Source organism: Marmota monax, unplaced genomic scaffold (genome assembly GCF_021218885.2).
Source record: "Marmota monax isolate L192 unplaced genomic scaffold, Marmota_monax_Labrador192_F-V1.1 WCK01_AAM20220418_F8-fsc00066, whole genome shotgun sequence".
NCBI lineage: Eukaryota > Metazoa > Chordata > Mammalia > Rodentia > Sciuridae > Marmota > Marmota monax.
Genome location: NW_026692805.1, coordinates 10,192,805 through 10,220,336, shown reverse-complemented (window position 1 = coordinate 10,220,336; position 27,532 = coordinate 10,192,805). Strand labels below are relative to the sequence as shown.

The window sequence follows — 27,532 nt, the reverse complement described above, 5'->3', positions numbered from 1 at the left end:
TCCAGATGCTGCTGCTCTGGGTCAGCATTGGGTGAGTGAGGGTTTGTGGTGAGAGGCTTCTGGCCCCTGATGAGTTGTTTTGTTTCTCCTTGTGGAAATTGAGAATTAGGATTTTGCCTGAAACTTGAAACTGTTCCATCATGAGAATCTCTAATCTCTAGTTGTGGGTCGTGTCTTTGGTCACAGGAGGAAGTGCTTGAAACCCCGTCAGCACCACAGAAAACTGCAGCTTCCGGCAGCCCTCGAGAGTTCCAAAAGAGATCAGTCCACTTCCATGTCGCACATCAACTTGCTGTTCTCTCGTCGGGCGTCGGAATTCCCCGGCCCTCTGTCTGTCGCCAGTCATAGCCGCCCAGAGGCCCCAGGGACCAAGGAGCTGATGAGTGGGGTCCACTTAGAAATGATGTCCCCCAGTGGAGAGGGGGACCTGCACACACCCATGCTGAAGCTCTCTTACAGTACCTCACAAGAATTTAGCTCCCGGGAAGAACTGCTCTCCCACAAGGAAGAAGATAAAAGCCAAACCTCCTTTGATAACTTGACTCCGAGTGGGACACTGGGCAAAGACTACCATAAATCAGTGGAAATTTTTCCCTTAAAGGCAAGAAAATCTATGGAAAGAGAAGGCTACGAGTCCCCCGGCCACAATGACTACAGGGGCAGTTATAACACTACACTATCCCAGCCTTTATTTGAAAAGCAGGACCGAGAAGGCCCAGCATCTGCAGGAAGCAAACTCACCATTCAGGAACATATGTACCCTGCACCTTCATCTCCTGAAAAAGAGCAACTGCTGGACCGCAGACCTACTGAATGTATGATGTCACGATCCGTAGATCACCTGGAGAGACCGACGTCTTTCCCACGGCCGGGCCAGTTGATCTGCTGTAGTTCTGTGGACCAGGTCAATGACAGCGTTTACAGAAAAGTGTTACCTGCCTTGGTCATCCCTGCCCATTATATGAAACTCCCAGGGGACCATTCCTATGTCAGTCAGCCTCTGGTTGTCCCAGCGGACCAGCAGCTGGAAATTGGAAGACTTCAGGCTGAGCTCTCCAACCCCCACGCAGGGATCTTCCCACACCCGTCCTCTCAGATGCAGGGCCAGCCCTTGTCTTCCCAGGCCATCTCTCAGCAGCATCTGCAGGAGGCAGGCACGCGGGAATGGAGCCCTCAGAACGCATCCATGTCAGAGTCTCTGTCCATCCCTGCATCCTTGAATGATGCGGCTCTGGCTCAAATGAACAGCGAGGTGCAGCTCCTGACAGAAAAGGCTCTGATGGAACTTGGAGGTGGGAAGCCACTTCCGCACCCCCGGGCGTGGTTTGTCTCCCTGGATGGAAGGTCCAATGCTCATGTCAGACATTCATATATTGATCTCCAAAGAGCTGGAAGGAACGGAAGTAATGACGCCAGTTTGGACTCTGGTGTGGATATGAATGAACCAAAATCTGCCCGAAAGGGAAGGGGAGACCCTTTGTCTCTCCAGCAGAGCCACCCACCTGTCCAGGAGCACCAGCAGAAAGAACCTAGGGCCCCGGACAGCGCCGCCTACACGCAGCTGGTGTACTTGGATGACATGGACCCAAGCAGCAGCGAGTGTGGGACCACAGTCTGCACCCCCGAGGACAGTGCGCTGCGATGTTTGTTGGAAGGCTCAAGTCGAAGAAGTGGTGGACAGCTGCCCAGCCTGCAGGAAGAGACAACCAAACGAACTGCAGATGTCCCCCCGGAGCCATTAGCCAGTCCCCACCAGAGAAGATCTGCTCATGACGATGAAGACGATGACGATGATGACGACGACCAAGGAGAAGACAAGAAGAGCCCCTGGCAGAAACGGGAGGAGAGACCCCTGATGGCATTTAACATTAAGTGAGCTGTCACAGAGCCACCCAACCATGGGATATAACCTTGCCAAATATCCTTTCTTACTGAAGCGCGTACCTGTTTGTGGAGGAGCCGAAGAAGGGCTACCGCAGGAGTGGACGTCCGCTGCGTGGGCATTGCCCTGTCAATGGTAGAAGGGAGTTAAAGTTATTTCTCGGAATAAAGGATGACTCTGGTAGATGCTGCACCTCCAGGGAGGTGGCTGGGAGAAGTGTCTGAACATCGTTCCACAGACTTGACCTGTCCACCCACCAGGGATGCTGCAAAACCGCCCGTGATGTTGCTACACTCCAAGGATCACCTCAGTTTTCCCTCGGATTCTGGGAACAGATGAAACTCTTTTTGCATTGCTTGAATCCATTTTCTCATGATAATGCTACTGTGAAGCTATTCTTGAGAAATGAGGGTGGCACTCTGTGTCCCAAGGTAGGCATTATCTCCAAGGAAAGCTATGCATTGCTGCTTTGTTTCTTATTTTGCTTAGATTTTGCTTTGGTTAGGGCTCGTTTGGAGGTTTGCTTCTTCTCTCTCTTTTTTTTTTTCAATACAATTTGGTTGTAAAAATTGCATTCCCTCATTTTAATCTGTTCTACTTCTCAGTGGTTTGTTTTGGTGTCTCCCTTCAGGAACTCCTGAGTGTCATCTTTTAACATCCAAGCCTTTTAATGAAATCGTACTGAAACTTCTATCAGCTAAGAGTCTTTCAGTTCTGGTCCCATTAACTCCAAGTGCCTTTTTTACAGTGACAACAGACAGTCCCTCAGTTTTTTGGTTTTTCTTAATCCCTTTAATTGAACTGCCTGGATTTTATATAAAATTATTAAATGATATCCCTTTTCTTTAAACTGCATGCTGCCAAGTGCCATTTGTGCTCAGCATTCTCATTTCAGCTCAGTGTACTCTCTAGTTACCCTGTGTAATGTGGGTTCTGTTTAGCTAAGATAGACTAGAGGACACTTTAGAGATGCCCTTCCCTACCCCATCCCTTTGGCCATAAGCCACCGTTATGGTTTTATTGGCTGTTTGTATATATGGTTGGTTGCATATTAACTCTGGAATCCTATGGGCTGATCTTGCTCGGCAAACATGAGAGTATGGACTGAGCAAGGGGACTGAATGTGACTATTAAAAAAAAAAAATCTTATGTACTATCCAAAAGTGCCAGAATGACTCTTCTGTGCATTCTCTCTAAAGAGCTGCTTAGTTATCCAAAAATGAAAATTCAAAATAAACTCAGAAGAAAATAAAACTATTTTGTGGTCATTTTAATTCATTCTGAACCATCATCTGTTGCAAAATCATTACTAAGACTTTTTAAATCATTCCTTGACATCCTAAAATGTGGTGGTTGGACTTGTAAACACAGCCACCCACGGATTTACACTCCAGTGAAAATCTTTAAAACCCACCTTTGTCTTTAGTGTCATTCAAGAACACAAGGTAACATTTTGTTGTTTTTCAGGTAAGGAGAGATGTCTGTGCTTTACAGGAAACTGGTGTTTTAGATCTAGTATAGATCCCTCTTGGAACAGCTTCAAGAAGATTTTGTTAAAATGACCTGAATCATCTTGGATGTATAATGCTGTTCATCAAAAGTGTTAATGGAGATGATGTCAAAACATAGATTGGAAGAAATAAGTTGAGCCAGCCGTTTACAGTCAGCAGCTTCCTTACAAAATCTTCATTCATGAATTCCATACAGACAGAAAATCAAGCTGGTTGCTATTATTTTAATTCTTCAATGCTGACATTTAGTATTTGGCTTGGCAGGGAGTGGGGGGGTGGTGGATGGTTGAGAAAGTTCCCCAACAGTCAGACAACTGTGGTCCAGCACCTGTGGGGTAAGAACTGAGGTAGAGTTCATTCTGGAGTGAACATTCTCACCAGTAGGTGGCGGTGAAGCCGAGCAGACTGTGCTAAGTTTCCAGGAGGAAGTCCTTTGTCAACTCCCTCAAAACAAAGTGTAAGGTGCCTCCTGGTGAATGCCCAGGGCCAGACATTGGTGGTGGGGGCAGAAAGGAGGATTTCAGAGCTCCCTGCTGTTACTGGTTCCCTCTCAGCCTAGGGTTGCTGCCAGTAGAATCACCTCCTTCAAGTATCAGTTTCCAGGAAGCCCTGTTCAAGGCATGTTACCTGTGGGAAGCAGGTGACACATGAACCCTTAGCACCAATTATGGGAGATCTGGCAGGAAGGCTGGGGAGAGCTGCTTTTCTGACTCCTTAGGTGAGACATAATCTAGGTTGGCTATGATTGTGGAAAGTATTGATCAGCCAGTAGTGGCCACAACTTGGGAAGGCAAGGAAAATGGGTTTGCCAAAGGGGAATTGGTTCTTCCAAAGGTGAAGTCAAATCAGTCTTACTGTTATCCATACTGGTCCCTAGAGGTTAAGTTTTTTTCTCATGGTGCCAACACTTATCGTCAGACTAGAATTCTCTAGACAGAACTCTGTGACTTCAGACTTTGAACATTTCATCTGGTATGTCATGGTATTCCAAATTAAGTGTATTGCCTGAGGGACCAGAGGCATCAAGGGCATCTTGCTCCTGCCACCTAATGGTGAGTTTTCATCAGGTATGATCTAAACACAGCTCTCCATGGCCAGCTCTGGGAGGTGGGGGAGGGAATGCCCAGGGGTGAATCAGCCCCTGGTCTGCCTACGGGCTAGGTGGCTGAGGAGACTGAGATCCATGGGGTTCCTATCTGGAAACAAAGTATTGAGAACAACAATTTATTCCAGTTTCAAAAGCTTGTCCAGAAGATGTGTTTATTCTTTGTTTTCTACCTAATCAACCAAATAAAGGAGATGTGGTTAAATAATTGAAGTCTCATCGCTTCTCGGCCTTTTGGCTAAGATCAAGTGTAAATAATTGAAGTCACTCAGCTCAAAGCAGTGATGTGCCCAAACCAGCTCTCTGGAAATAAATTCATTTGAGCTACAAATGTTCCTAATGAAGCATGTGTCAGACACAACTTGCAAATAATAATAAAATACATCACATTCCCTTTTGTCAATTTCCTTTGACAGTTGATTCTCACCCAATGCTTTTGTTGATTATCATCATAGCCAACCCATTGTTGTGACTGACAAGAGTATAGTTCTGACATGAATGCTATTATTTAATGATTAAGGTGAAATTGAAACAGCAAAGATATATTTCAGAATGTCACTTATGGAATGGCTTCTTTGCTGAGTCAGTTTTTAAATACTAGCAGACTGTTCGCTCAGACATTTTTGGTGCTGTTTACAGTGTACCAACTTCAGACATTGTCCCATTTTAAGTTTCAATCCACATTGTTAACATTTTCTGTATCACTTTCTTAAATCTATAAATCAACCAATCAAGACCTGATCTATAGTATTTGCCAATTTCTGTGGTGTAGATACTCCCAGTGTGGCTAATTTCAAGCAACTAGAGAGATGTCACTGCACCTAAGAGCCTATGCTGAAGCGATGTGTAGTGTGAAGGCTGAGATGCACATCAAGGAGAGAACACGTGTGTTAGAGAAGCTTCATTCAGCCATGTCCCAGTGATGGCAGTGTTAATGAATTAACAATCTATTAAGTAAGATGTTTTTAAACAGAAACACACAAAATAACAAGGTTATGTAATTGATCCATTGAAAGAAATGTGACCATAGGCTTGCAGAAGCCCACCCCTATGTTGGCCCCTAGGAGCAGTGGCTGTGACATTGTCCTTGCTAATTCAGTGTTACACAGAATGCACAGAATACAACTGTTGCAGATAATGAGAACTGCCTATCGTGAACACTTAGGAATGATGATTTTTTTAAGGAACAATTTTTAATCTTTGTTAACATATTTAGTTAGACCTGTAAGACTTGCTTTTTAATAATGGCCTTGTATAACCACTGACTTGCAATGTTCCTGAAGTTTTAAATCCTTCCCTCATAAATTCGCTCTGGAATGCCATGCATTCCTAACTCTTTGTCTACCTAACTCCTTGTCTCTTGCCTTTTAACTTTTATTTTTTGTTTTCTAAAGCCTTTTTATTGTGAAATCACTTTACAGTTACAAAGAAGTTGCAAAAATAGTACAAAGAGCCCCTGTGCCTTTCGTCCAGCTTCCATAATATATCCTACAGAAATGTGGGACATTTGTCACCACTAAGAAATCAGTGCTGTTACCATACTGTGATAAACTACAAACTGTATTCCATTTCTGCAGGGGGTTTTTCCATTAATATCCAAAAGGTACATATTTTAGTTGACCAACAAGAATGACGTTTATCATTCTTTTAAAAATTAGTACATTGGGCTGGAGATATAGCTCAGTTGGTAGAGTGCTTGCCTTGCATGCACAGGGCCCTGGGTTTAATCCCCAGTAACACACACACTAAATAAATAAATAAATAAATAAATAATAAAAAGTAAAAATAGATAAAGAAAAATCAGTCACCAACAACTGCCATGCAGACACACAATTGCAGCTAGCATTTTGGTGTTTTTCTGCAATTCTTTTTTTTTAATTTCACTTAGTTGTGGATGGACCTTTATTTAATTTACTTATTTATATGTGGTACTGGATCAAACCTAGTGCCTCACACATGCCAGGCAAGTCCTCTACCACTGAACCACAACCCCAACCCTTTCCTGCAACTCTTTACCCACATAAATGCACATTTCCTACAAAAAGATGCTCACCCTTACCCTACCCTGCAATCTTCTTCTCCCACTAAACAGTATATTGTTAACAGCTTTCCCTGCTGGCACTTGTAACTCCAGATCATAATTTTTATTTTATTAAGATCTTTTATTTTAACTTTTTGAAACTTCAGGTGGAAATCTCTGATTAGGACAGGAAGATCTAGGTGCTCTTCAGGCGTTATTGATAACTGGGTGTAATGCGGGCAATATTTATTGGAGAAGGATCAGGTACCCTCCCTAGATGCAAGCCTGGCTGCAGGAGGTGGGAGGGATGCATAGAAGAGTGTGCCCTAGGCTATACCAGCAGATAGCACCATCCACTTAAGTGACAGAGACCCTATGCATCTGGAACTTTCTTTAGTATAAATTAGCACAGATAAATGCAAAAGGAGTGAGACAAAGCATCCAAGAATGTGAAACCAAAACCAAAAAGGCAGAAGACCATAAAGCCTAATGATACATATCATACTGGGCTACAGTATGATAAACACTGTACGATTTCCTGCGTCCCTCTTCTTGGAGACATTGCTTTTGCAGACCTCTAGAATTGGAGGACAAAGGGATACTAGAATGAAATTATGGATAGAAACATGATTTTTCAACCATTTAGGAATTCCATGATCCTCATTTGCTGTTGTTTACCATAGGAAAAACAACATGCAATAATGTTTTGAGACATTTATAACAGCCCTTGATATTATGGAGAACCTATTTGAGTGAGCACGATGGTTGTCGTGACCTTTGGCAGTGAGCAATGCAGAAGGGCAGTTGCCATAATGGATGGGGAAAGATCCAGCCAGACATTTTAGGTGAAGTAGAAATTGCAAGCCTTTCTCGCCATTTACATTTAAAGCTGTGAATGTAAATATACACCAAAATACCTGACAAATGTTTTCTTTTTTTCCTTCTTTGCAGTGTGATGATTTGTTTAATGTTCATATTCTGGTATTGCAAAATGGCTAATCATTTGTGTAAGACCATTTGTACCTTAACAGAATGAACAGGAATTGAGGAGCCTGAGCATTTTGAACATGAAAGAGCCATGAAGATCTCATGCTGAGGAAACTGAAGTTTGAAATTACAGGGGTTGACCTCCCCAGGCAGGAAGTGAGTGACCACATGGGGTCCAGGCCCCACCTCCTGACAGTATCACAGTGTGCAGCCACTTCCACGGGCTATTCTCCATCCCCAGCTCTTTTATACCCTCTGCCCTCTGTCCACATTCTACATAACAGTAGATACTCAAAATTAGAACCTAAAGCATTGCAAGCCACAATAATTATTCAGTTTCTAAGGTTGTAGAAAGAACCCTGGACTTGAAGTCAAAGACCTGGGTGTCAGCTTGTCTCTGGGGGTCAGATAGATGACTAACTTCTGATGCATTAGAAAGAGGGCAGGAATGTTTGCTGTCTGTCCTCCAATCTCTGGGTGGGTTGAGTTCAAATAAGGCAATGAATATTAAAGCTCCTTTTAAACTGTAAATTGCTATACCAATGTAAGTAGTTATTGCTTTTTATATCCTGTAGTTCTCTAATCATTGCTACAGTGCAACAGGGGACTTTGGTTTTTAGTTTTTGGTCTTATTTGGGGTTTTGTTGGTTTTTTGGTGTTTGGTTTTGTTGTTGTGTTACAGGCTGAGGCCTTCTGGAAAACTGAGGCATCATGAAGGCCCCCCCTTCAAACCCTGACTCTTGTGATCAAGTCAGAAGGATTTCAGACCAGTTGCTCAGAATAACTGGCATTAGTTTATTAGAAGGGAGGGGAAAGGGAACACTCGTCTAGGGAGAAAGTGAGTCCTCTCAGAGAGGGGAGGGACGGTGTATGCCTCTCTTGCCCTCCAGTTTTATTGGGGGTCCCAGGGAAGTTTCCAGAGAGTCCTGCCCATATCCATCTCTTTTGACTGACAGCAAGATGACATCAGGTTTTCAAGTCCCCTCAGCCATGCCCACTCTTGGTCACCTTGCCTTGTGCTTACTGGTTCTAATTAGAACCTGTTGTTACAAATTCTATGGCAAAGGGAATTATCCTTATCTCTTGGAGTTCTGGGATCTGGTCTATGTAAGGGTCACAGGAGTCTCCTCTTCAGGGTAGCATATTTTCTTCTTATCAGCATTTCAGAGCCTAAATTTCTCCTACAGACAACAGGTAGTTTTCTGAGGAATGTAACATAACCTGTTCACTTAAGCCAACAGGGCTGCAGATAAATTGCTTTTTCGAAGTGAAAGTATGTGGGGGTGGGCCTAGTGGGCCCATTTTATAGATTTATTCCCTTAATCTCCTGCTCCCACCACTCACATCTGTCTGTCCCATGTCAGTTGTTTTAAGAGCTACTGTTTAGCTCCACTTTTGGGAAAATGGTAGAGAAATCAATAGTCTCTTCTTTCTCCATTCTTACTGCTTTCTACAAGCTTCAGTTGAATGTATAATCTCTCCCTTTGCTCAGCTAGCCGGTTTTTTAGTGAGCGGTTTGAAGTTAACCAGTAGGGTCAATGAAGCTGCAGCTTCCTTTCATGGACTGAAGTCCCCTCTTACCCATAGGATATGTCCCAAGACTCCCAGTGGAATCCTGAGACCATAGGCAGAACTGGACCCTATGTACATACACACCAGTGATAAAGTTTACGCAATTAGTAATAAATCAGAACAATTGTAACAATGCAATGTACATTCAATTGACCCGCAGCTTCAACCTCACACACTCAGCCTGATAAACAAAGACACTGGAGTGACTAACAGGCAGGCAGCACATACAATGTGGGATGTTGGACAAAGGGATGATATGAATCCTGGACAAGATGGAGCAGGATGGAAAGTTTTCCTCATGCAACTCAGAATAGCATGCAATTTAGAACCTGAGAATTGCTTATTTCTGAAAATGTCCACTTAATATTTTCAGACTGCAGTTGACCATGGGTAACTGAGACTATGGAACAGGAAATCTCAGAGAAGAGGGACCCACTATAAATACTTACATAAAGATATACATGCTAAGTTATCTTTTGGTTTCAAATGACAGAATTTCATTGTCAAGGGAGATCTGGGAAGTAGAGAATGCCAGTGTGCTGTCATGTGTCCACTGAATCTGGGGGCTCTGGTTACATGTTTCTGGGTGTGTTGGGGAAAGTGTTTCCAGGTAAACACTCAGTAAAATAAGTCACCTCCCCAAAGTGGGTGAGCATTATCCAATTCACTGAGGGCCTGGCTAGAACAAAAGACAGGAAGGAAGAATCTGCCACAGCTTTTTTTTTTTTTTTTTTCCTCGCCTCACTGCTAGAGCTGGTAATCTCATCTTCTCCTGCCCTTACACTAAGGTTTACACCATCAGCTTTCTGGGTCTCCAGCTTGTCGGTGGCAAACTGTGGGACTTCTAAGCCTCCAAATTATTTGAGTCAATCCCCATAATAAATTACAGATACACACACACACACAAATATACTGATTCTGTGTCTTTGAAGAACCCTAAAGAATAGAACCAAGGGGATCAACCACAAAAGACAAAATGTAATATTAACTCCAGGAGTGATTTCATATTAGGCTACTTTCATAACACATTGTCTTTGTAAATGTTTTTATTGATCCTTTTTAGTTATACATAATAGGATTCATTTGACATAATTAGAAAAGCATAGAGTATAATTTATTCTAACTCAGACCCCAGTAGTTCCACTTTTCCTCCCCTCCTCTCTCCCCTGTTCCCTTCCCTCTACTGATCATTCTGCTATTTACTTAGAAGGTTTTTAAAATTAGTGTCTGTGGATATACATGAAGGTGAGATTCGCTGTGGTATATTCATATATGTACATAGGAAAGTGAGGTCAGATTCATTACACTGTCTTTCCCTATCCTGTCTCCCTTCCCTTCATTCCCTTTTGTTTAATCCACTGCTCGCTCTTCTATTTTTTTTATTGGTTTAATTTTTTAAATACATGACAGCAGAATGCATCACAATTCTTATTACACATATAGAACAATTTTTTATACTCTGTATATAAAGTATGTTCACACCAATTCATATCTTCATACATGTACTTTGGATTATGATCTCCATTACATTCCTCCATCATTGCTAACCTCCTGCCCCCTCCCTTCCCCTCCCACCCCTCTGCCCTATCCAGAGTTCATCAATTCCTCGCATGTCCCTCTCCCTACCCAATATGAGTGAGTAGCCTTATATCAGAGAAAATATTTGCCATTTGTTCTTCTATTGTTTTTTAATCCTCTCCCCCCACAATTTATTTTGAATTATTAGTTTCTGCACATGAGAGAAAACATCCCATCTTTGATTTTGGGGGACTGGCTTATTTCACTTAGCATGTTAGTCTCCAGCTCCATCCATTAGCCAGCAAATGCCTTGAAGTCATTCTTTATGTCTGAGTAATACTCCATTGTGTGTGTGTGTGTGTGTTTGTATACACACACCCACACACACACACACACACACACAACAATACCATATTTTCTTTATTCGCCTGTTGAAGGGCACCTAGGTTAGCTCCATATCTTGGCTATTGTGAATTGTGTTGCTATAAACATTGATGTAGCTGCATCCCTGTAGTATGATGATTTTAAGTCTTTTGGATATATACTGAGGAGTGGGATAGCTGGGTCGAATGGTGGTTCTATTCCTAGTTTTTTGAGGACTCTTTATACTGCTTTCCAGAGTTGTGGCACTAGTTTTCAGTCCCACCAACAATGTATGAGAGTACCTTTTCACTACATCCTCACCAACATTTATTGTTACACTGTCTTTCCCTATCCTATCTCCCTTCCCTTCATTCCCTTTTATCTAATCCACTGCTCTTTCTTCTATTATTTTTTTATTTTTGATAATTGCCATTCTGACTAGAGTGAAATGAAATCTCCGTGTAGTTTTAATTTGCATTTCTCTAATTGCTAGAGATGTTGAGCATTTTTTTCATATGTTTGTTGGCCACTTGTATTTTTTTTTTTTTTTTTTTGGTAAGTGTATGTTTAGTTCCTTTGCCCATTCATTGATTGGGTTGTTTTTTGGTTTTGTTTTGTTTTGTTTTTAGTATTATATTTTTTGAATTCTTTGTGTGTCCTGAATAATAATGCCCTGAGGAACAGGTGGCAAAGATTTTCTCCCATTCTGTTGGCTCTCTTCACTCTCTTAATTGTCTCATTTGTTGTGAAGAAGCTTTTTAGTTTGACCACCATTCCACTTATTGATTTTTTATTTTACTTCTTGTGCTTTAGGAGTCTTGTTAAGGAAGTCAGTTCCTCAGCCAAAATGTTGGAGTGCTGGGCCTACAGTTTCTTCTAGCAGTTACAGGGTTTCTGGTCTAATTCCTAGTCTTTGATCCACTTTGAGTTTTGTGCAGAGTGAGAGATAGGGGTTAAATTTTGTTCTACTATATATGGATTTTCAATTTCCCCAGCTCCATTTGTTTATAAAAAGGGCTATCTTTTTTCTCTGACATATGTTTTTGGCACTTTTGTCTAGTATGAGATAACTGTATTTTTGTGGGTTTGTCTCTGTGTCTTTTATTCTATTCCCTTGGTCTTCATGCCTGCTTTGGTGCCAGTACCATGCTGTTTTTTTGTTACTCTGTAGTATAATTGACATCTTATATTGTGAAACCTCCTGCTTTGCTTTTCTCACTAAGGATTGCTTTGGCTCTTCTGGGTCTCTTATTTTTCCAAATGAATTTCATAACTCCTCCTAGTTCTTTGAAGAATGTCATTGGAATTTTGATAGTAATTGCATTACATCTGTATAGCACTTCTGGTAGTATGGCCATTTTGACAATGTTAACTCTGCCTATTACAGAACATGGGAGGTCTTTCCATCTTCTAAAGTTTTCTTAAATGTCTTCTTTAGTTTTCTCTACTTTCATTGTAGAGGTCCTTCACCTCTTTTATTAGATCGATTACCAAGTATTTTATTTATAAATGGGATAGTTTTCCTAATTTCTTTTTTTTAGCGGATTTGGCATTGGCGTGTAGGAATACAATTGATTTATGGGTGTTGATCTTGTATCCTGCTACTTTGCTGAATTCCTTTATGAGCTCCAGAAGTCTTCTGGTGGAGTTTTATGGATCTTCTAAACATAGGATCACGTTGTCAGCAAACAGATAAGTTGAGCTCCTCTTTTCCTATTCATTTCCCTTTAATTTCCTTCTCTCGCCTGATGGCTGTGGCTAGAGTTTCAAGACTATGTCCTAATACATTCATGCTTCAAAACTCACAACTCCCCTCTTATGTAGCTCAGGCAGGTGATATTTGTCCACTTGCATCTGAAGACACTAACACGAACTATTACCCAAACTGTGCAAAGACCTAGGATTTGAATGAAAACCCAGATACTTTACCAAAAGTGCAGTTTTCTCTGCCCCCACCCAGCTGCCTCAGGTTAATCCCAAGGATCCAAGTAGCAGCCGATACTTGGTGCTTTCTATGTTATTAGCAGGGCTCTAAGCACTTTCCTGTGGTCAATTTATTTAATGCCCACCTGCTATAATTTGGATATTGAGTGTTCCCCAGAGTTGCATGTGCTAAAGACTCCTTCTCCAGTGTGACACTCTTGGGATGACACCTTTAGAAGGTGGTACCTAGTGGGAGGTATTTAAGTCACTGGGGGAAGGCCACTGAAGGGGATTATGAGACTGTCGTCTCTTCCTCTTCTCTCTTGCTTCCTGACTTGAGAGGTAAGCAATTTGCTCCAACACCTACTTCCTGCCATTGCCTTCCAGCACCCTTACCAGGGGCCCAGAGCACTGGGTCCAGCTGATCTTGAACTGGAACCTCCAGGACTGTGAAGTAAATAAACCTTTTCTAAGTTAATTATCTCAGGTATCTTCATCATGACAGAAAGCTGACCAGCACACACCGTAACCTCGTGCAGCCGGTACTTCTGCCATTTCACAGAGCAACTTAGAGAAGCAGAATAACTTAACCTACTAACCTGTTTCCTTTGTGACTCTGCGTTACTTATTAAATAGTGCCATTTTCTGATGGACAGCTAAAACAACTAAAACACAAGCATTTTGATAAATAGTATAAAAGATTATAGATTCTTTCCAGAAATGTGGAAGGTAGTTACTGGTGTCCTAAGAGATCCTGCAAGCCACGGAAAGCTGGCTTGATACCTACTCCCCCATAGTGGGACATTTTGGAGTCCTATGATGCCAGTCACTCTAGGGGTTTTAAGTTTTTTTTTGTTTGTTTTGTTTTAAGTGAGCTAAAATAAGATCAAATGTTTAGGAGTAGAATTTTCATGCTTAATACCAGGAGACACACAAAAGAGGCATAAGGATGACAAATATAAAAGATCAAAGCTCCAATTGCAATGGAAATCAATGACATTTTTCCTTCAAAGAGGCCAGAAAGATAGATTCTCATTTTTTTTAGTGAGAAAAGAGGTGTTTAAGATCTTTCTCAAGGAGAAATTTGCCTTTTTCTGCATTGAAGGGTAAAGGAAAGCTGGAGAGGGCATCTTCAGAGAAGAGTCAACACCAAACAGAGATGATTTTTAGGCAGTAAATTACTTTGAGAATCTCATGTGAAAGTCAGTTTTAGAGTTTGGGGTGGAATTTTGGTTTTGTTTTTTGTTTCTGCAGGGACTGAAACCAGGGTCTTGTACATGCTAGGCAAGTGCTGTACTACTGAGCTACATTTGCAGCCCAGATAGTTGTTTTTTAAAGACATTAACTTATAATTCTGCAGCTAGTTCTCTCAGATCCTTATTGGAATGAGACAGAGCACTGATAAATGAATCGCCAAGGATGTCATTGTGAACTGTAATGAATTTTTTTGTTATGCAAGCATCAGTTTTCTTTTAGTATCAGCTAGAACTGTAGTCATTCCTCCTAGTTCATTATTAGAATACAACACACTTTTATTTTTTTCATATTTTTGGTGCATTATAATTGTACATAATGGTGGTATTCATTGTTACATGTTTGTACACAATATAACAATATGATTTAATAGAATTTGTCCAATATAATTCCCAAGTATTTTCTCTTTCCCTTTCCCTTTCCCTTTCCCTCCCCCAGTCCCTTTCCTCTGCTCTCCTGATCTTCTTTCAATATTCATAAGATCCTACCTTCTACCTGCCTTTTCCTTTTTCCTCCCTAGCTTCCACATATAATAGAAAACATATGACCCTTGGCCTTCTGAATTTGACTTATTTTGTTTAGCATAATGTTCTCAAGTTTCATCCATTTTCCTGCAAATGACACAATTACATTCTTTATGGCTGAATAAAACTCCATTGTGTGTATGTGTATGTGTGTGTGTGTATATATATATATATATATATATATATACACATACATACATATAATCATATTTTCTTTATCCATTCATCCGTTGACACGTACCTAGGCTGATTCCATAGTTTGGCTATTGTCAATTGTGCTGCTATAAACATGGGTATTCCATGTATCACTGTTATGATGACTTTAATTCTCCAAAATAAATACCTAGGGGTAGTATAGTTGGGTCATACAGTGATTCCATGCCTGCTCGTTTTAGGAACCTCCATACTGATTTCTTTAGTGGAAAAACACACTGTTTTAAATTTACATTTTTAATGGGCTAATAGAATAATTTTGGGATCTTTCATTTATTTTGTGCCTGGGACACAATGGTTTGTGAGTGTGTGCACACACATGTGAAGGGGAAAGTGAGCACAGGAGACAGTACACATACTCCCAATAGAAATACTAGCTAATAGTGAATTTTAAAAACGTATAAAATCAATGTAACCAAACCATATTATGACTTTTGATATTTTGTCAACCTCTAAAACAAGTAACTTATTTAGCAGATGAAGGCTATTCGCTGTATTCTTTTTATGTGTCTAAAGGGTCATTTTCTATGCCTCTTTTTGTCTAGTAATTCAAAGGACACCCAATAAACAGAGTTGACCCGAATGGCTGTGTCTTTACTATGTCGTCTTCAAAGTGATTGGTCCTTGTAAGAGCAGATCAGTTCTTTTTGTTTTGCTTTTTAACTAGAACTGGGAAAGGTGGAGCTAGTGGTAAAACTACAGTAGAGGAAACTCTAAAATTGCTAATAGTCATATTTCTTCTATTATGTAAACTACCCAGTAATCTTCAATGAAGTCCCCATTTTGCCTTAAGACAGTCAGTCCAGAATGTGAGTCTGCACACTCCAAGAACCAGAGGAGAATCCTGGCCCAGTGCAGGACCCTGATTCTAATTGCTTCTAAGCTCAAAAGTAAATAAACTGCAATATATACTTCAAGAAGTTTTTAACTTGCTTCTATGGAACTAGGTGAAAATTTTCACATGTCCTGCATATCTGTGTTGCCCAATTATTGTGCTCATTAGTAATCATAATGAAATAACAAAGTCTCATTTTGTTGCATTTTATATGTCCTCCATTCTGTAAATGAGAACCAAAGAGCATTCTTCCCTCCCCTGCCTTGAATCATAGTATTTTCACAAGTATAGAAAAGGTACATTTGAAGCCTGAATTTTGCAAATGGTAATTGTAGTCATTCTCTAACTCAGTTTTCAAAACTCATGGTCTCAGCCCTTGACATTAAGAAGGGAGTGAGAAGCCTGGTGCAGTGACACATGCCTATAATCCCAGCTCCGGAGGCTGAGGCAGGAGGATTGTGAGTTCAAAGCCAGCCTCAGCAAAAGTGAGGTACTAAGCAATTCAGTGAGACTCTGTCTCTAGATAAAATAAAAATTAGGGCTGGGGATGTGGCAGTGGTCAAGTGCCCCTGGGTTCAATCCCAGTAACCCCCTGCCTCAAAAAAGAAGGGAATGAGAACAGAGTTTCACCAAAGCTGAGATGCCATCCAATTCCCAGGTTGGATTCTTTGAACTCTAGATAGATATACCGATAAAATGCAAAGTTGAACTAACCCCCACAGAGCATCTTGAATTTCCCAACTGAACTTTAATTATTTCAATGAAAAAAAATTATTTAAGATATTTATCCTTGAGGACATTAGTTCTATAATGGCATCTATGTGTCACATTTTATGTGACTCAAAATTTCTTGGTTTTCAGGAATACCCCAGTAGCAATGATGTTTCTTTTTCTTTTCTATTTTTTCCATGTGAGAATAACCTTTGTACTAATTAGAAAAATGCCTTGGTATATGACTCAGTACTTTTCCTCAAGCTCCCCTCAACCCAGGCCTGTAACATTGACCTATCCAAGGAATTCAGGATACCACAAATCCTTGGTGCATGAAGTCACCACATTGTTCACAAGGATGATCATCCCTTATCTGCTTCCTTGATGAAGTCATTCCCACTTGTTTCAATATGTGAATCTATAGATAAAAATCTTATCATTGCATTGTTGTTATTCATACCACTAATATGCTGGTAACAGAGATAACAGGGTGATGAGTCCATTGTGATCCCAAATGTAATAGGCTCCAGTAGATAGTGTTTAAGTTGTTTTAAGATGGATATGAACAGAAAATCCTGGCACCAAGCCTTCCCTAGACCTGCCTTTGCTTCTGGTTATGGAACTCCTAATGCTTCCTTGTGACCAACAAGAGCTGTAGCTGCAGCAGTGGCTTCTGTTGAAAGGGTTACAACAAAGCTGGCCCCTTCTCACACAAAAAAGTAGGATTGTCATCCTTGGTTCTAATATGTTTACAATTTTGCTGAGGAAACAAATATAAATATTTGAGAAAGTGCAAGTAGATAGGCTATTCATTAACTCTCGAAGTCCGTATATGAAACTCCCACCCCAGAAGATGCCAAGGTTGGGGCTAATTCACACTTTAAAAAAAATGAAGAAGGGAAAGAATAGGTTAGATTTCACTCCAGATTAAAGTCCCAACATCCTAGAGGATTGTGGGAATAGTTAGAAGTGCCACCAATGTGCTTTTGCCTTAGAGCTGAGAGGTCTTACAGTTGAGATTAGAATCAGCATCTTTGAAAGACCAATTCTGAGTGCTAGAGAAGACTATATAGTGAAAAACCAGCCTGTATCTCAGAGCAAAGCCTGTCCAAGGAAAGGACATGGCCTTTGTCCTTGGAAAAACCCACAGAGCACTCCTAGGCACAGTCCCACCCTGCTAAGTTGTTTATCTACAAATAACAGGAGAGATCTGCTGCACCAGGTGTCCCTGACTCAGTCAGGCTAGGTGGGGATCCATAGTAACCCCCTAGCAGCCACCAATCAGCATGAGACAGGGAAATACCTGGGATGCCAGATGACCCTCCCAGTAGTTTATGGTGGTTGATAACATGTTGGGAAACCATGTAGTTCAGCACATACACCCCTCTTGGCTTAAGCCAATCAGTTCAAATGAATACCCCTTTTGTACTAACCAATCACCCCTACCCAACTTGTTCCCACCAGTGAATGTGCTAATCATGTTTTAGAGTTGTTATTTGATTTTTCCCGCGGTGTGTGATGATTTGCTAAGAGATGCTATGATGTATGTGAAGTCCCTGCCTTCTCCAAAGAATGTATAAAACTGCTGCAAACCCTGGGCTTGGGGCCTCTCAGCGTCACCAGTTGCTGTGTGTGCGCGCAGAGGACCGAGCTAGCTCACAATAAACATCTCTTTGCTGCTTACATCGATCTTGGGTCTCTGGTGGTCTTTGGGGGTCCCGAATTCAAGCATAACAATAGGATTTGTTCAAAAAGGAAAGACAGCTACCTCCATGCAGAAAGGCCACTTCACCCAGAGGAGGAACAATTTTTTTTTTAAAGCAAAGGACAACTGTGGGTGACAGAGAACTGAAAACTGAGGAAGGTCAATTACAAACTTCAGCCTTCCCTTTTAAGAATGAGTTCATCTTAGCCCAGCTTGGTGGCACATAGCTGTAATCCCAGCGACTGAAGAGACTGAAGCAGGAGGATCTCAAGTTCAAGGCCAGCCTTATCAACTTAGTAAAACCCTATCTCAAAATTAAAAAAATAATAAAAGAACAAGGAATGTGGCTCAGTCGTAAAGCTTTGTTCAATCCCCAATACTGGAATTTTTAAAAAATGAATTAGCTTTAAGACTAATTTAAAAATGAATTAGTTTTGCTGGGCACAGTGGCTCATGCCTATAATACCAGCGGCATGGAAGGCTGAGACATGAGGATCACATGTTCAAAGCTAGCCTCAGCAAAAAAGTAAGGCAGTAAGCAACTCAGTAAGACCTGTCTCTAAAAAAAATACAAAATAGAGCTGGGGATGTGGCTCAGTGGTTGAGTGACCCCGAGTTCAATCCCGGGTACCAAAAAAGAAAAAAAAAAGAGTTCGTTTTAAGAAGAATCCTATTGAATGAATCAGAAAGGGAAAGTACATTCCCAGAATTTGATACCAATATAATGGTGTGTCGGTGTGCTGGTGTGCAGTATTTACAAAAGGAAATGTCTGGGAACTAGTCCCACAATTCTGAGCTCACTTATAAAATGGGTGAGACAGCTTGGGGGAGGATTTCTCTGGACAAAGTGGTGCGTGTGAACTCCAGCACCATCCCCTCCCACGCCCAGGACCAGGCCCTGGGGAAGGGTGGAGAAACTTCTGTGAGCAGAAGCTAAAGATGCAGGAGGAAGGGGCACAGCCTGCCCTCCGACCACACGCTTTTCCATTGTGGCAGCCTTATGTGGGAAGAAAAGATTTAATGCCAAAACAAGCAGAAGTTTTGATTGTTCAGAGCAATGAATATTGGAACTAATAAATGGGAGGTTATTTTTTGTTTTTTTGCCAGGAATGGTGGTGAATGCCTGTAATTCTAGCTACTTGGGAGGCAGAATCAGGAGGAGCACAAGTTCAAGACCAGCTTGGAAAACTTAATGAGAAGCTGTCTTAGAATAAAGAGACCGGCCAGCATGGTGGCACACACCTGGAATCCCAACAGCTTGGGAGGCTGAGGCAAGAGGATTGCAAGTTCAAAGCCAGCCTCAGCAATGGGGAGGCCCTAAGCAACTCAGTGAAACCCTGTCTCTAAATACAAAATAGGGGTTGGGATGTGGCTCAGTGGTCAAGTGCCCCTGAGTTCAATACCAGGAAATTAAAAAAAAAAAAAAAGAAGAAGAAAGAGACAGGATGTAGCTCAGTGGTAGAGCACCCTTGGGTTAAAGTCTCTGTATCACATGGTCTGCTATACAATTATTCCTTGAGAGTAACCAGAAATATCATCAACCTGACAATTTTTAGTCACTGGGCAGAGGAGGCTTCCTTCAAACCCCCAACCAAAGGACTGTAGGGGGTACAACAAACTTTAAGTCGTGTTTGTGTTACAAATCATATTTATTTGACATACTAGTTAAACTGGTGTGATCCCCATTTCCTCCTCTGTTCTTCTCCAAGCATGGGGCAGCATTGAGTCCCTTTCTTTGTGCTCCTGCCTTAGAGCTATCTGAGTGGCACAGATGAGGAATGCTGAAAAAGGTGTGCAAAAAAGGGATGGCCAGGGTAAGTGGAAGGACGCTGGGCTGAAGTGGCCAGTCTTCCCATTATGTGCCTATACTTGCAAGAATCAGGGACAATAGAGCCACTGGATCAAGAGGAAGCATGAATCACAGATGTCCAATAGGAACCAGTGGGGAAAAATGACTCCAAACGCACCCCACTATTGTTTGGATTTGAGGTGTCCCTCAAAAGCTCAAGTGTAACCCCAGTACTAAAAAAAAAATGTGTGTGAGACAATGCAAGAATTTTCAGAGGTGGGATGATTAGATTATGGTTAGATTATTATTTGTGACCTAATCAGTGGATTAATCCACTCAAGTGGATTAACTGGGTGGTTACTATAGTCAGGTAGGGTGTGGCTGGAGGAAGTAGGTCGCTGGGGGTGTGCTTTTATATTGTATCCCTGGTGAACCAAACACTCTTTCTGCTTTCCGGCTGTTAGGTCTTTTCTACCTTTCCTCTCCCTCGCCCTGCTGTCTGACTCAGTTTGGGCCCAGAGCAAGGGAGTCCTCTGACCATGAACTGACTCTCTGAAACCATGAGCCAAAATAAACTTTTCCTTCTCTCAGTTGTTCTTGTTGGGTACTTTGGTCACAGCAACACAAAACTAACTACAACACATCCCCAGGCCACTGGTGCTAGTTGAGATCTGTGTGCCCTATGAAGGATCTTAAGGGAGGATAAGCAGTTGTGAAAAGATGACATTGGGTCTCCCACTGATGGAGGACCCTGGGGTCTCAGATTAACACCTAGGTGCCCTTAAAAATAAAACAATGGATATTCCTATTATAATTTTGTGGACTGAGATCTATATTCATCACAATGGCAAGAAACTCTCTGTCCTTAGATCTGATAAGCAATCAGCCATGATCATCAAGCAGGCAACAGACTGAGATTTTCACCAATATATGATTGTCAAATTCTAAGATCAAGGTTTTTGTGTGCTATTTAAAAATTGTCCATCTTTATAGGAAGTACGTGTTCAGAATAATAATAAACACCCTAGCATGTTGGCAGACATGATGTTTTAAGGGTTCCTTTAGCAGAAGCAGGGGAATGTATGTTTCTTTTGGTATAGTGGATACCCCTCAGGCTGTCTGCCCAGTCCTCCCTGGAAAATGCTCTCCCATGCCATCTCACCCATAGGTCATAGTAGTGGGCTACAGCAACCATATTTGTAGAACAACACTGTCCTCTGCAGTTGATTTGTTCACAGATTCTCCAAGAGATCTCGTGGACTTGGCAGGTGGTCCTCTAACTTCCATGTCTCCCCTACTGAGTAACATAGTAGCTGTGTTGGGTAGGATTGACTGCAGAAGTAAGAGGGCCCCAATTTTGCCTAAAATAATTAACATCAATGAATCCTCTTGGCCCCGTGATCGGTTGAGTAATGACTATGTGCATTAAATTAATCTAATTAGAATAGAATTAAAGATTTTTGTTTAACCACTGGAGGGAGGGGAAAAAAGATGCTCTGTTTTCTATACCACATGGGTGAAAGCTGAAACTGCTCCCAGGAAGGAAGTCAGAGGATGCAACTGAAAAAAGGCAAGAGGTTGAGCCCAGAGAATCACTGAAAAACTGAATTGTAGTCCTGATCAAACTATAACTGAAGCCTTACAATGCCATCAGACATTTGGAGTATGAGCTAATCAATTCTTTTTCTTATTGAAGTCGGCTTGAATTGTGCTTGAATTGTGTTATTTTGAGGACCTTCAAAGATAATGGGAACATGATGTAACTGATATAACTTGAATGTAAATTTGATCCCAAGAAGAAAGGAATTACAAGTAACAAACCCTGAAAGGTGAAATTGGCTAAGTGAAGGTCATAGAGTAGAAAACAGAACACATGCGTACTAGACTGGGATGTTGGCAATCCTCTTACGTGTGGCAATGCAATTGGGACTCAGAAGCTGCCCCTCCCAAGATCCAACACAAGATTGGTAGGGAAAATTTGAGATATTGGAGTGTAGTGATTGCTTTTTGCAGCTTTCCATAAGATTCTCCCAGAAAGAGACATGCTCCACTTCCAAAGAAAGGAAATATGATTTTTGCAAAAATATAATTTAGCAAATGTCTAATAGAACTTGCAATCCAAGATATCTGAGAACATAAAAATCTGGAGTCTAATGTGGTTGATAAAGCCAAATTGTTGACTCCAAATCAGGAGAGGGAAAAGGGTTCAAGTGAGGCAGGAATCCCCCTGCTAAACAGAAACAACTACCACAGTTGTACAGATGGTGGACCTCGGCCCACCAGGGCACAGCAGCTATGTCCCACCATTCCAAGGCATTATTTTGAATTTCCCTAGAAGCTTAGATGAAAGCATGGCCATTAAACTAAGGACTCAGAAAGGATAAAACACAGTTAACAGTGGTCCAAATTAAAAGCCTGCTAGACACACCGTCTGGCTTTGATACAAGCTCAATGAAAATGACTTCATTTTTGGTAAACTTTACATAGAGTTGGTTCCTCTTACTTCAACTTCATACCCTGATGTTGGACATTTCTTACCTTGATCTAGTTCTGGTAGATATATCTCTGTATGACTCATAGTCTTTGGCTTCCAACTCTACTTTTTTTTTTTCTTTGATTGACCCAGGTCATATACTTCCATAAGTATGAATGGGAAAAAATGGGAGAATGCAAAGAACTTTAAAAAGCAGGTCTAAGTTGATTTTATTTCCTTTTATTGCTCATTTGTAACACCTAAGGGAGCAGACAGATGGTCTTTAATGATGTTTATTTTCCTCATAATTCCTGTTTCATCAGTACCCAGAGAAACTGGTTTTAAAATGATTCTGAAGGGCATCAGGGTTCTATGAAGCAGGGAGCCAAGGGGATCAAACAGGATCTTCCAATTTTTATGGATTTATATGCTCCAAATCTTGCACAATTACTGTATCAAAAATGATTCCCCATCTTTTGTAAAAAAAAAAATAACATTTGAAAACCATTTTCGTAGGCAGCAATAACACAAGGACATGTTCCCACGCAAGTTGTGCAATTTACTTTTTTCTTAAAAAAAAAAAAAAAATCCAACACAGAGCCTGGGGCGGAAGAGGCAGTGGAGGAGTGGAGGATGACAGCCACCCTCACAGAGCAAGAGATTCCACAGCCTGGGGAGCGTGGGTCCCATCTAGAAGAAGAAAAGAGGCAGAGAGCCTGTCCTCTCAGTGTCTTCTGGAGTAACAGCAAGATTCTACACCAGCTGTCAAGGTAAGGATTAGGGAGAGCAGGCACCCCTCAAATTGCACCATTAAAGGGATTTTTAAAAATTCATCTTGGCAGCTACCTCAAAGATGTCACCCAGGGCAACAGGAGAAAAGCTTACAGAGAGGGGCTCACTGCTTCCAGATATGGATTAATGTCACAGAATATGGAGTCCAAAGGACCTCATCAGTCAGCTGGTTTTACCTCCTCATCTGCAAATTTAAGGCAAAGATTGACTAAGACCTGGTTTACCACATATAAGCAACCTATAGCAGTGAAAAGCTATGAAGCCCAGCTCAGCCCAGCCCAGCCCAGCCCAAGCTGAATCCTTTCAAAGTGGATATCCTACTCCAAAGAGAATTATTTTGAGGACCTTCAAAGATAATACATTGGGAACATGATGTAACTGGTGAATTTTTTTCCCATGCTTTTTGCCCTACATATGGATTCTCTGGCATCATCTATCCAAAGCACTCCACACTGAAGATATTTGGAGGCGTGATGGCTGGAAAATATCTATGCATAAATTACATATTGCTATTTTTAATTTGAATTTGCATTAACTATTCCTTGTTCGCCTCTTCATTGGAGAAGGTGGGTGAATTTCGTTAAGCAATGATTTCCTGTTGAATAAGAGTGAGAATTAGTCCATCTTTATCTTTCCAGTTTTCTGGTGACTCCTCTGGTGACTCACATTCAGATCTTTAGAGGCTGAGGTACTAGAGGATAAGATCGGGAATAGTATTCATGTTGTTTTAGTTCATTCAATATCATTTGCTACTTAATAGTTATTTCTCAAGTAATTCTCTCATACCAGCAGTCAGTAACAAGTGTAATGGATTTTTACCAAGTTGTTGAAGTTCTGTTTGTAATTATCTCCCCTTGCTAGAGTTACGAAAGGTGAAACAGTTTTCCCATGGCAAGGGAGTTGGGTCATGTTGTAAATAGTTATGGCCATGCTCACAGTTCAGATAGAAAACTTTTGAGAAATTTTGGCCAGGTGTAGTGTTGCATACCTGTAGACCAAGCTACTCAGGAGGCTGAGGGAGGTGGATCAATGGAGCCCAGAAATTCAAGGCCATAACCTTGTAACAAACAAGGGGGAGGGGTGTGGGGGGGGAGAAGAGGAGGAGGAGAAGGAGGAGGAAGAGGAGGGGGAGGAGGAGGAGAAAAGAAAGAAAGAAAAAGGAAGGAAGAAAGAAGAAAAAGAAGAAAAGTCATTTCATAAATTGTACCTGTCAAGATATACAGAAGAGGGTTGGGGATGTGGCTCAAGTGGTAACACGCTCGCCTGGCATGCACGGGGAACTGGGTTCGATCCTTAGCACCACATTAAAAAAAAAAAAAAAAAGATGTTGTGTCCACCGAAAACTGAAAAATAAATATTAAAAAATTCTGTCTCTCTCACTCTCTCTTCTCTCTCTCAAAATAAATAAATAAATAAATAAAAAAGATATACAGAGAAGGGGCTGGGGTTGTGGCTTAGTGGTAGAGCCCTTGCCTAGCACGTGCAAGGCCCTGGGTTTGACCCTCAGCACCACATAAAAATAAATAAAAAAATAAAATAAAGGTATTGTGTCCAACCACAACTGAAAAATAAATATTAAAAGAAGAAAAGATATACAGAGAAAAAATGTATTGAGATCTGATATGGATAAAGAATGTGCTTCTATGTAAAAATTAATGGGTTGAGGCTGGTGTCCTGGCTCAGTGGTAGAGCTCTTGCGTAGCATGTGTGAGGCCCAGGGTTCAATTCTCAGCACCACATGTAAATAAATAAAGATCCATTGACAACTAAAAATGTATTTAAAAAAACTAATGGGGCAATACAAGCAGGCCATTTTCACTTTTTCTATGAAGGACTTGGGCTAGAAGAAATCCTATAAAAGGGCTGAAGCCCTGGGCTGAGGTTGTGGCTCAGGGGTAGAGCGCTTGCCTAGCATGCATGAGGCACTGGGTTCGACTCTCAGCACACATACAAATAAGTAAAATAAAGGTCCATCAACAACTTTAAAAAAATGTTAAAAAAAAAAAAAAGGGCTGAAAACCCAACAGGGCCTGCTGTAGCCACCACCTTGCTTATTCCAATGACATCTTGAGATCCGTGTTCAGAATCTCTCATAAGGACCAAAGAGGGACTGAGAACAGAGACACAGGCCACCTGTGTCCTGGCTTTAAAAATTCACTGGCATTATTGTGTCCTTCCTCCACCAAATCTTTCTTGAGGAAAAATGATTGGAGTTATGAAAACCAGAGTTGGCTAATGTTTTCATTTGCAATTTTAACTTTTTTAAAATTTTTTTAGTTATAGATGGATGGATGTAATACCTTTTTAAAAAAAAATTGTTTATGTAAGTTTTTGTTTTTTATTTTTTTAATGTGGTGCTGGGGCTCAAACCTAGTTGCCTCATGCATGCTAGGCAAGCGCTCAACCACTGAGCCACAACCCCAGCCCTACAATTTTGATCTTTTCCTTTTGTTCACATATTCCACAGATACATTTTAATTTTCTAAAGCCTATTATTAAAGAACACTTCACTGGATTTAGCTGCTTGGGTGTACGAGAGAGAACTGAAATGAAATGTCTGTAAATGATTTACATGAACCCCAGAAGTCACTCTTCCAAACTGCAGTGCGGGGAAGTGCCACAATAGAGGTGTCTGGAGGGGCTGGCTGGGAGCTCACACTATGTGGTTATTTAAGAAAATGAGGTGTAATTTCATCTATCAGTGCAACAGGCAATTTAGAAATTTCTGATGAAAGTAAACCTTTGTTCCTTATCTCAAATTGCAAACCACCCAAGGGATTTTTCCTACTCATACCTGAAACCAAAGAATGTTCTCTACATTGTAAAAGAGAGATTTGAAAAATAAGACTTAGGACTAAAGAGCTCACCCACGTTGGGTAGGACTGGGATCTCCCTTCCCTGGTCATCTGCACAGGGAAAGGCATCATACAGATGTGGACAGTTGCCTGATGGGAAAAGCCAAACTTTTCTAAAGGCAGAAGATGCCATTGAAATGTCCTGGTAGAGACCTGTCTAGGCCTTTCATTTTTTGTAAGTATTATTTAAGTTACATAAATATAAGACCCATAGCAACCATTGGTCCAGGAGAGGGTCCAGCAGTACTTTTATCTCTGCCTTGGCAAAACTGTCTTCCTGAGCAGTGGTTTGATCTATTTAAGGTGTTTAAGGCCCACTGAAGAGTGGATGCCCACATCCCAGTCCCTTCTATGCAGCATTTCAAGTTAGAAGCATCTATGGAGGGACCTGTTAGCTATGAAACAAACAAACAAACAAAATAAAATGACCCTGAGCACTGAAAGAAATGAGTCCAATGAGTAGGCCACACTTCTGAGTCAGGAGGACACAGTGAGGCAGAAATGGCTCTGCCCAAGAAGTGACAGAACCTCTTCTGAAGGCAGGTGGACACAACAGGAAGAGGTTTTCTGGGAGAATCCTAGGTGCAGCCCCTTCTAATCAGTAATAGTATAGAACAGAATTCCCCCCACAGAATTCCCTGGGGACAGAGAAGCCTCTGAAGTATCCAAGTCCCAGGGGGTATTGAACCTTCTCCAGAATTCTTGTTCCCCCTTAGCCTGGTGTCATGGAGCTAGGCAAGTCTGGGCCTGAGATTCCCGGCCTCTGTGGGGCATTGATGGGCTTAGGGAGAGAGGCCGGTTAGACTTGCTCCTGATTATCATGTCATGTGGGGATAGAGACTGACCATGGGGACACTGTGGGAAGGGAGGGCATGATTTGGAAAGCTGGGTAAAAAGAAAAGACTGGAGAGGCTTAGTGGGTGAGGGTGTTGTAGGTTTTCTAAGGAAATCCACAGACATATCCAGGAGTGGGAAGGGGCAGGTGCTGACTCAAGCTCATCCCTTCTTTGCCTCAACATAGGAGGGCTTGATGCACTACAAGTGAGGAGAGCCATTGCTCACCACTCTCACACCAATCTGGAAATAGAAAGATGCCTTTGCGTGCTGATGCCACCATGTTAAGTGATGAGTATTCTGTCACCTCCTTGACTCTGCCCAGGCTTTTGCCTACAATGCTGGGCCTTCAAGTATCCATCCAGACACTCATTTGTGACTTCATACAGCCTGTGATCAAGTATAGGCACTTGTGGGGTGACTTTCATGGAGGAACTGAAGGGAGAAGAGCCGATGAGACTCTGACTTCATCTTTAGGGTAACATCTAGTAGCTGATGGTACAGAGAATAGCGGACTCACGTACTCACTAAGGATCCAGTTATGCTTCTCATCCCTGGCCTGCCACAAAACAAGGTTGAGTATCCAGAACAGCAAAGGGGGGAAAAATCTAGGCCAGAAGATCAAAAGAAAGGAACCAGTATCAGGTTTTCAAATCCAGGATCCAA

At 41.5% G+C, this 27,532-nt stretch overlaps 1 protein-coding gene across 1 annotated transcript in view; it reads left to right on the top strand.

Annotated features, from left to right (window-relative positions):
* Window positions 1-3,136, top strand: part of Fam171a1 (family with sequence similarity 171 member A1) — a 117,038-nt gene extending 113,902 nt beyond the window's left edge. Inside the window, exon 8 of the mRNA XM_046448364.2 lies at window positions 187-3,136. Coding sequence (XP_046304320.1) covers window positions 187-1,876 — 1,690 coding nt within the window. The 3' untranslated portion in view covers window positions 1,877-3,136. The remainder of the gene's footprint in view (window positions 1-186) is intronic.
* The last annotated feature ends 24,396 nt before the right edge of the window (window positions 3,137-27,532 follow it).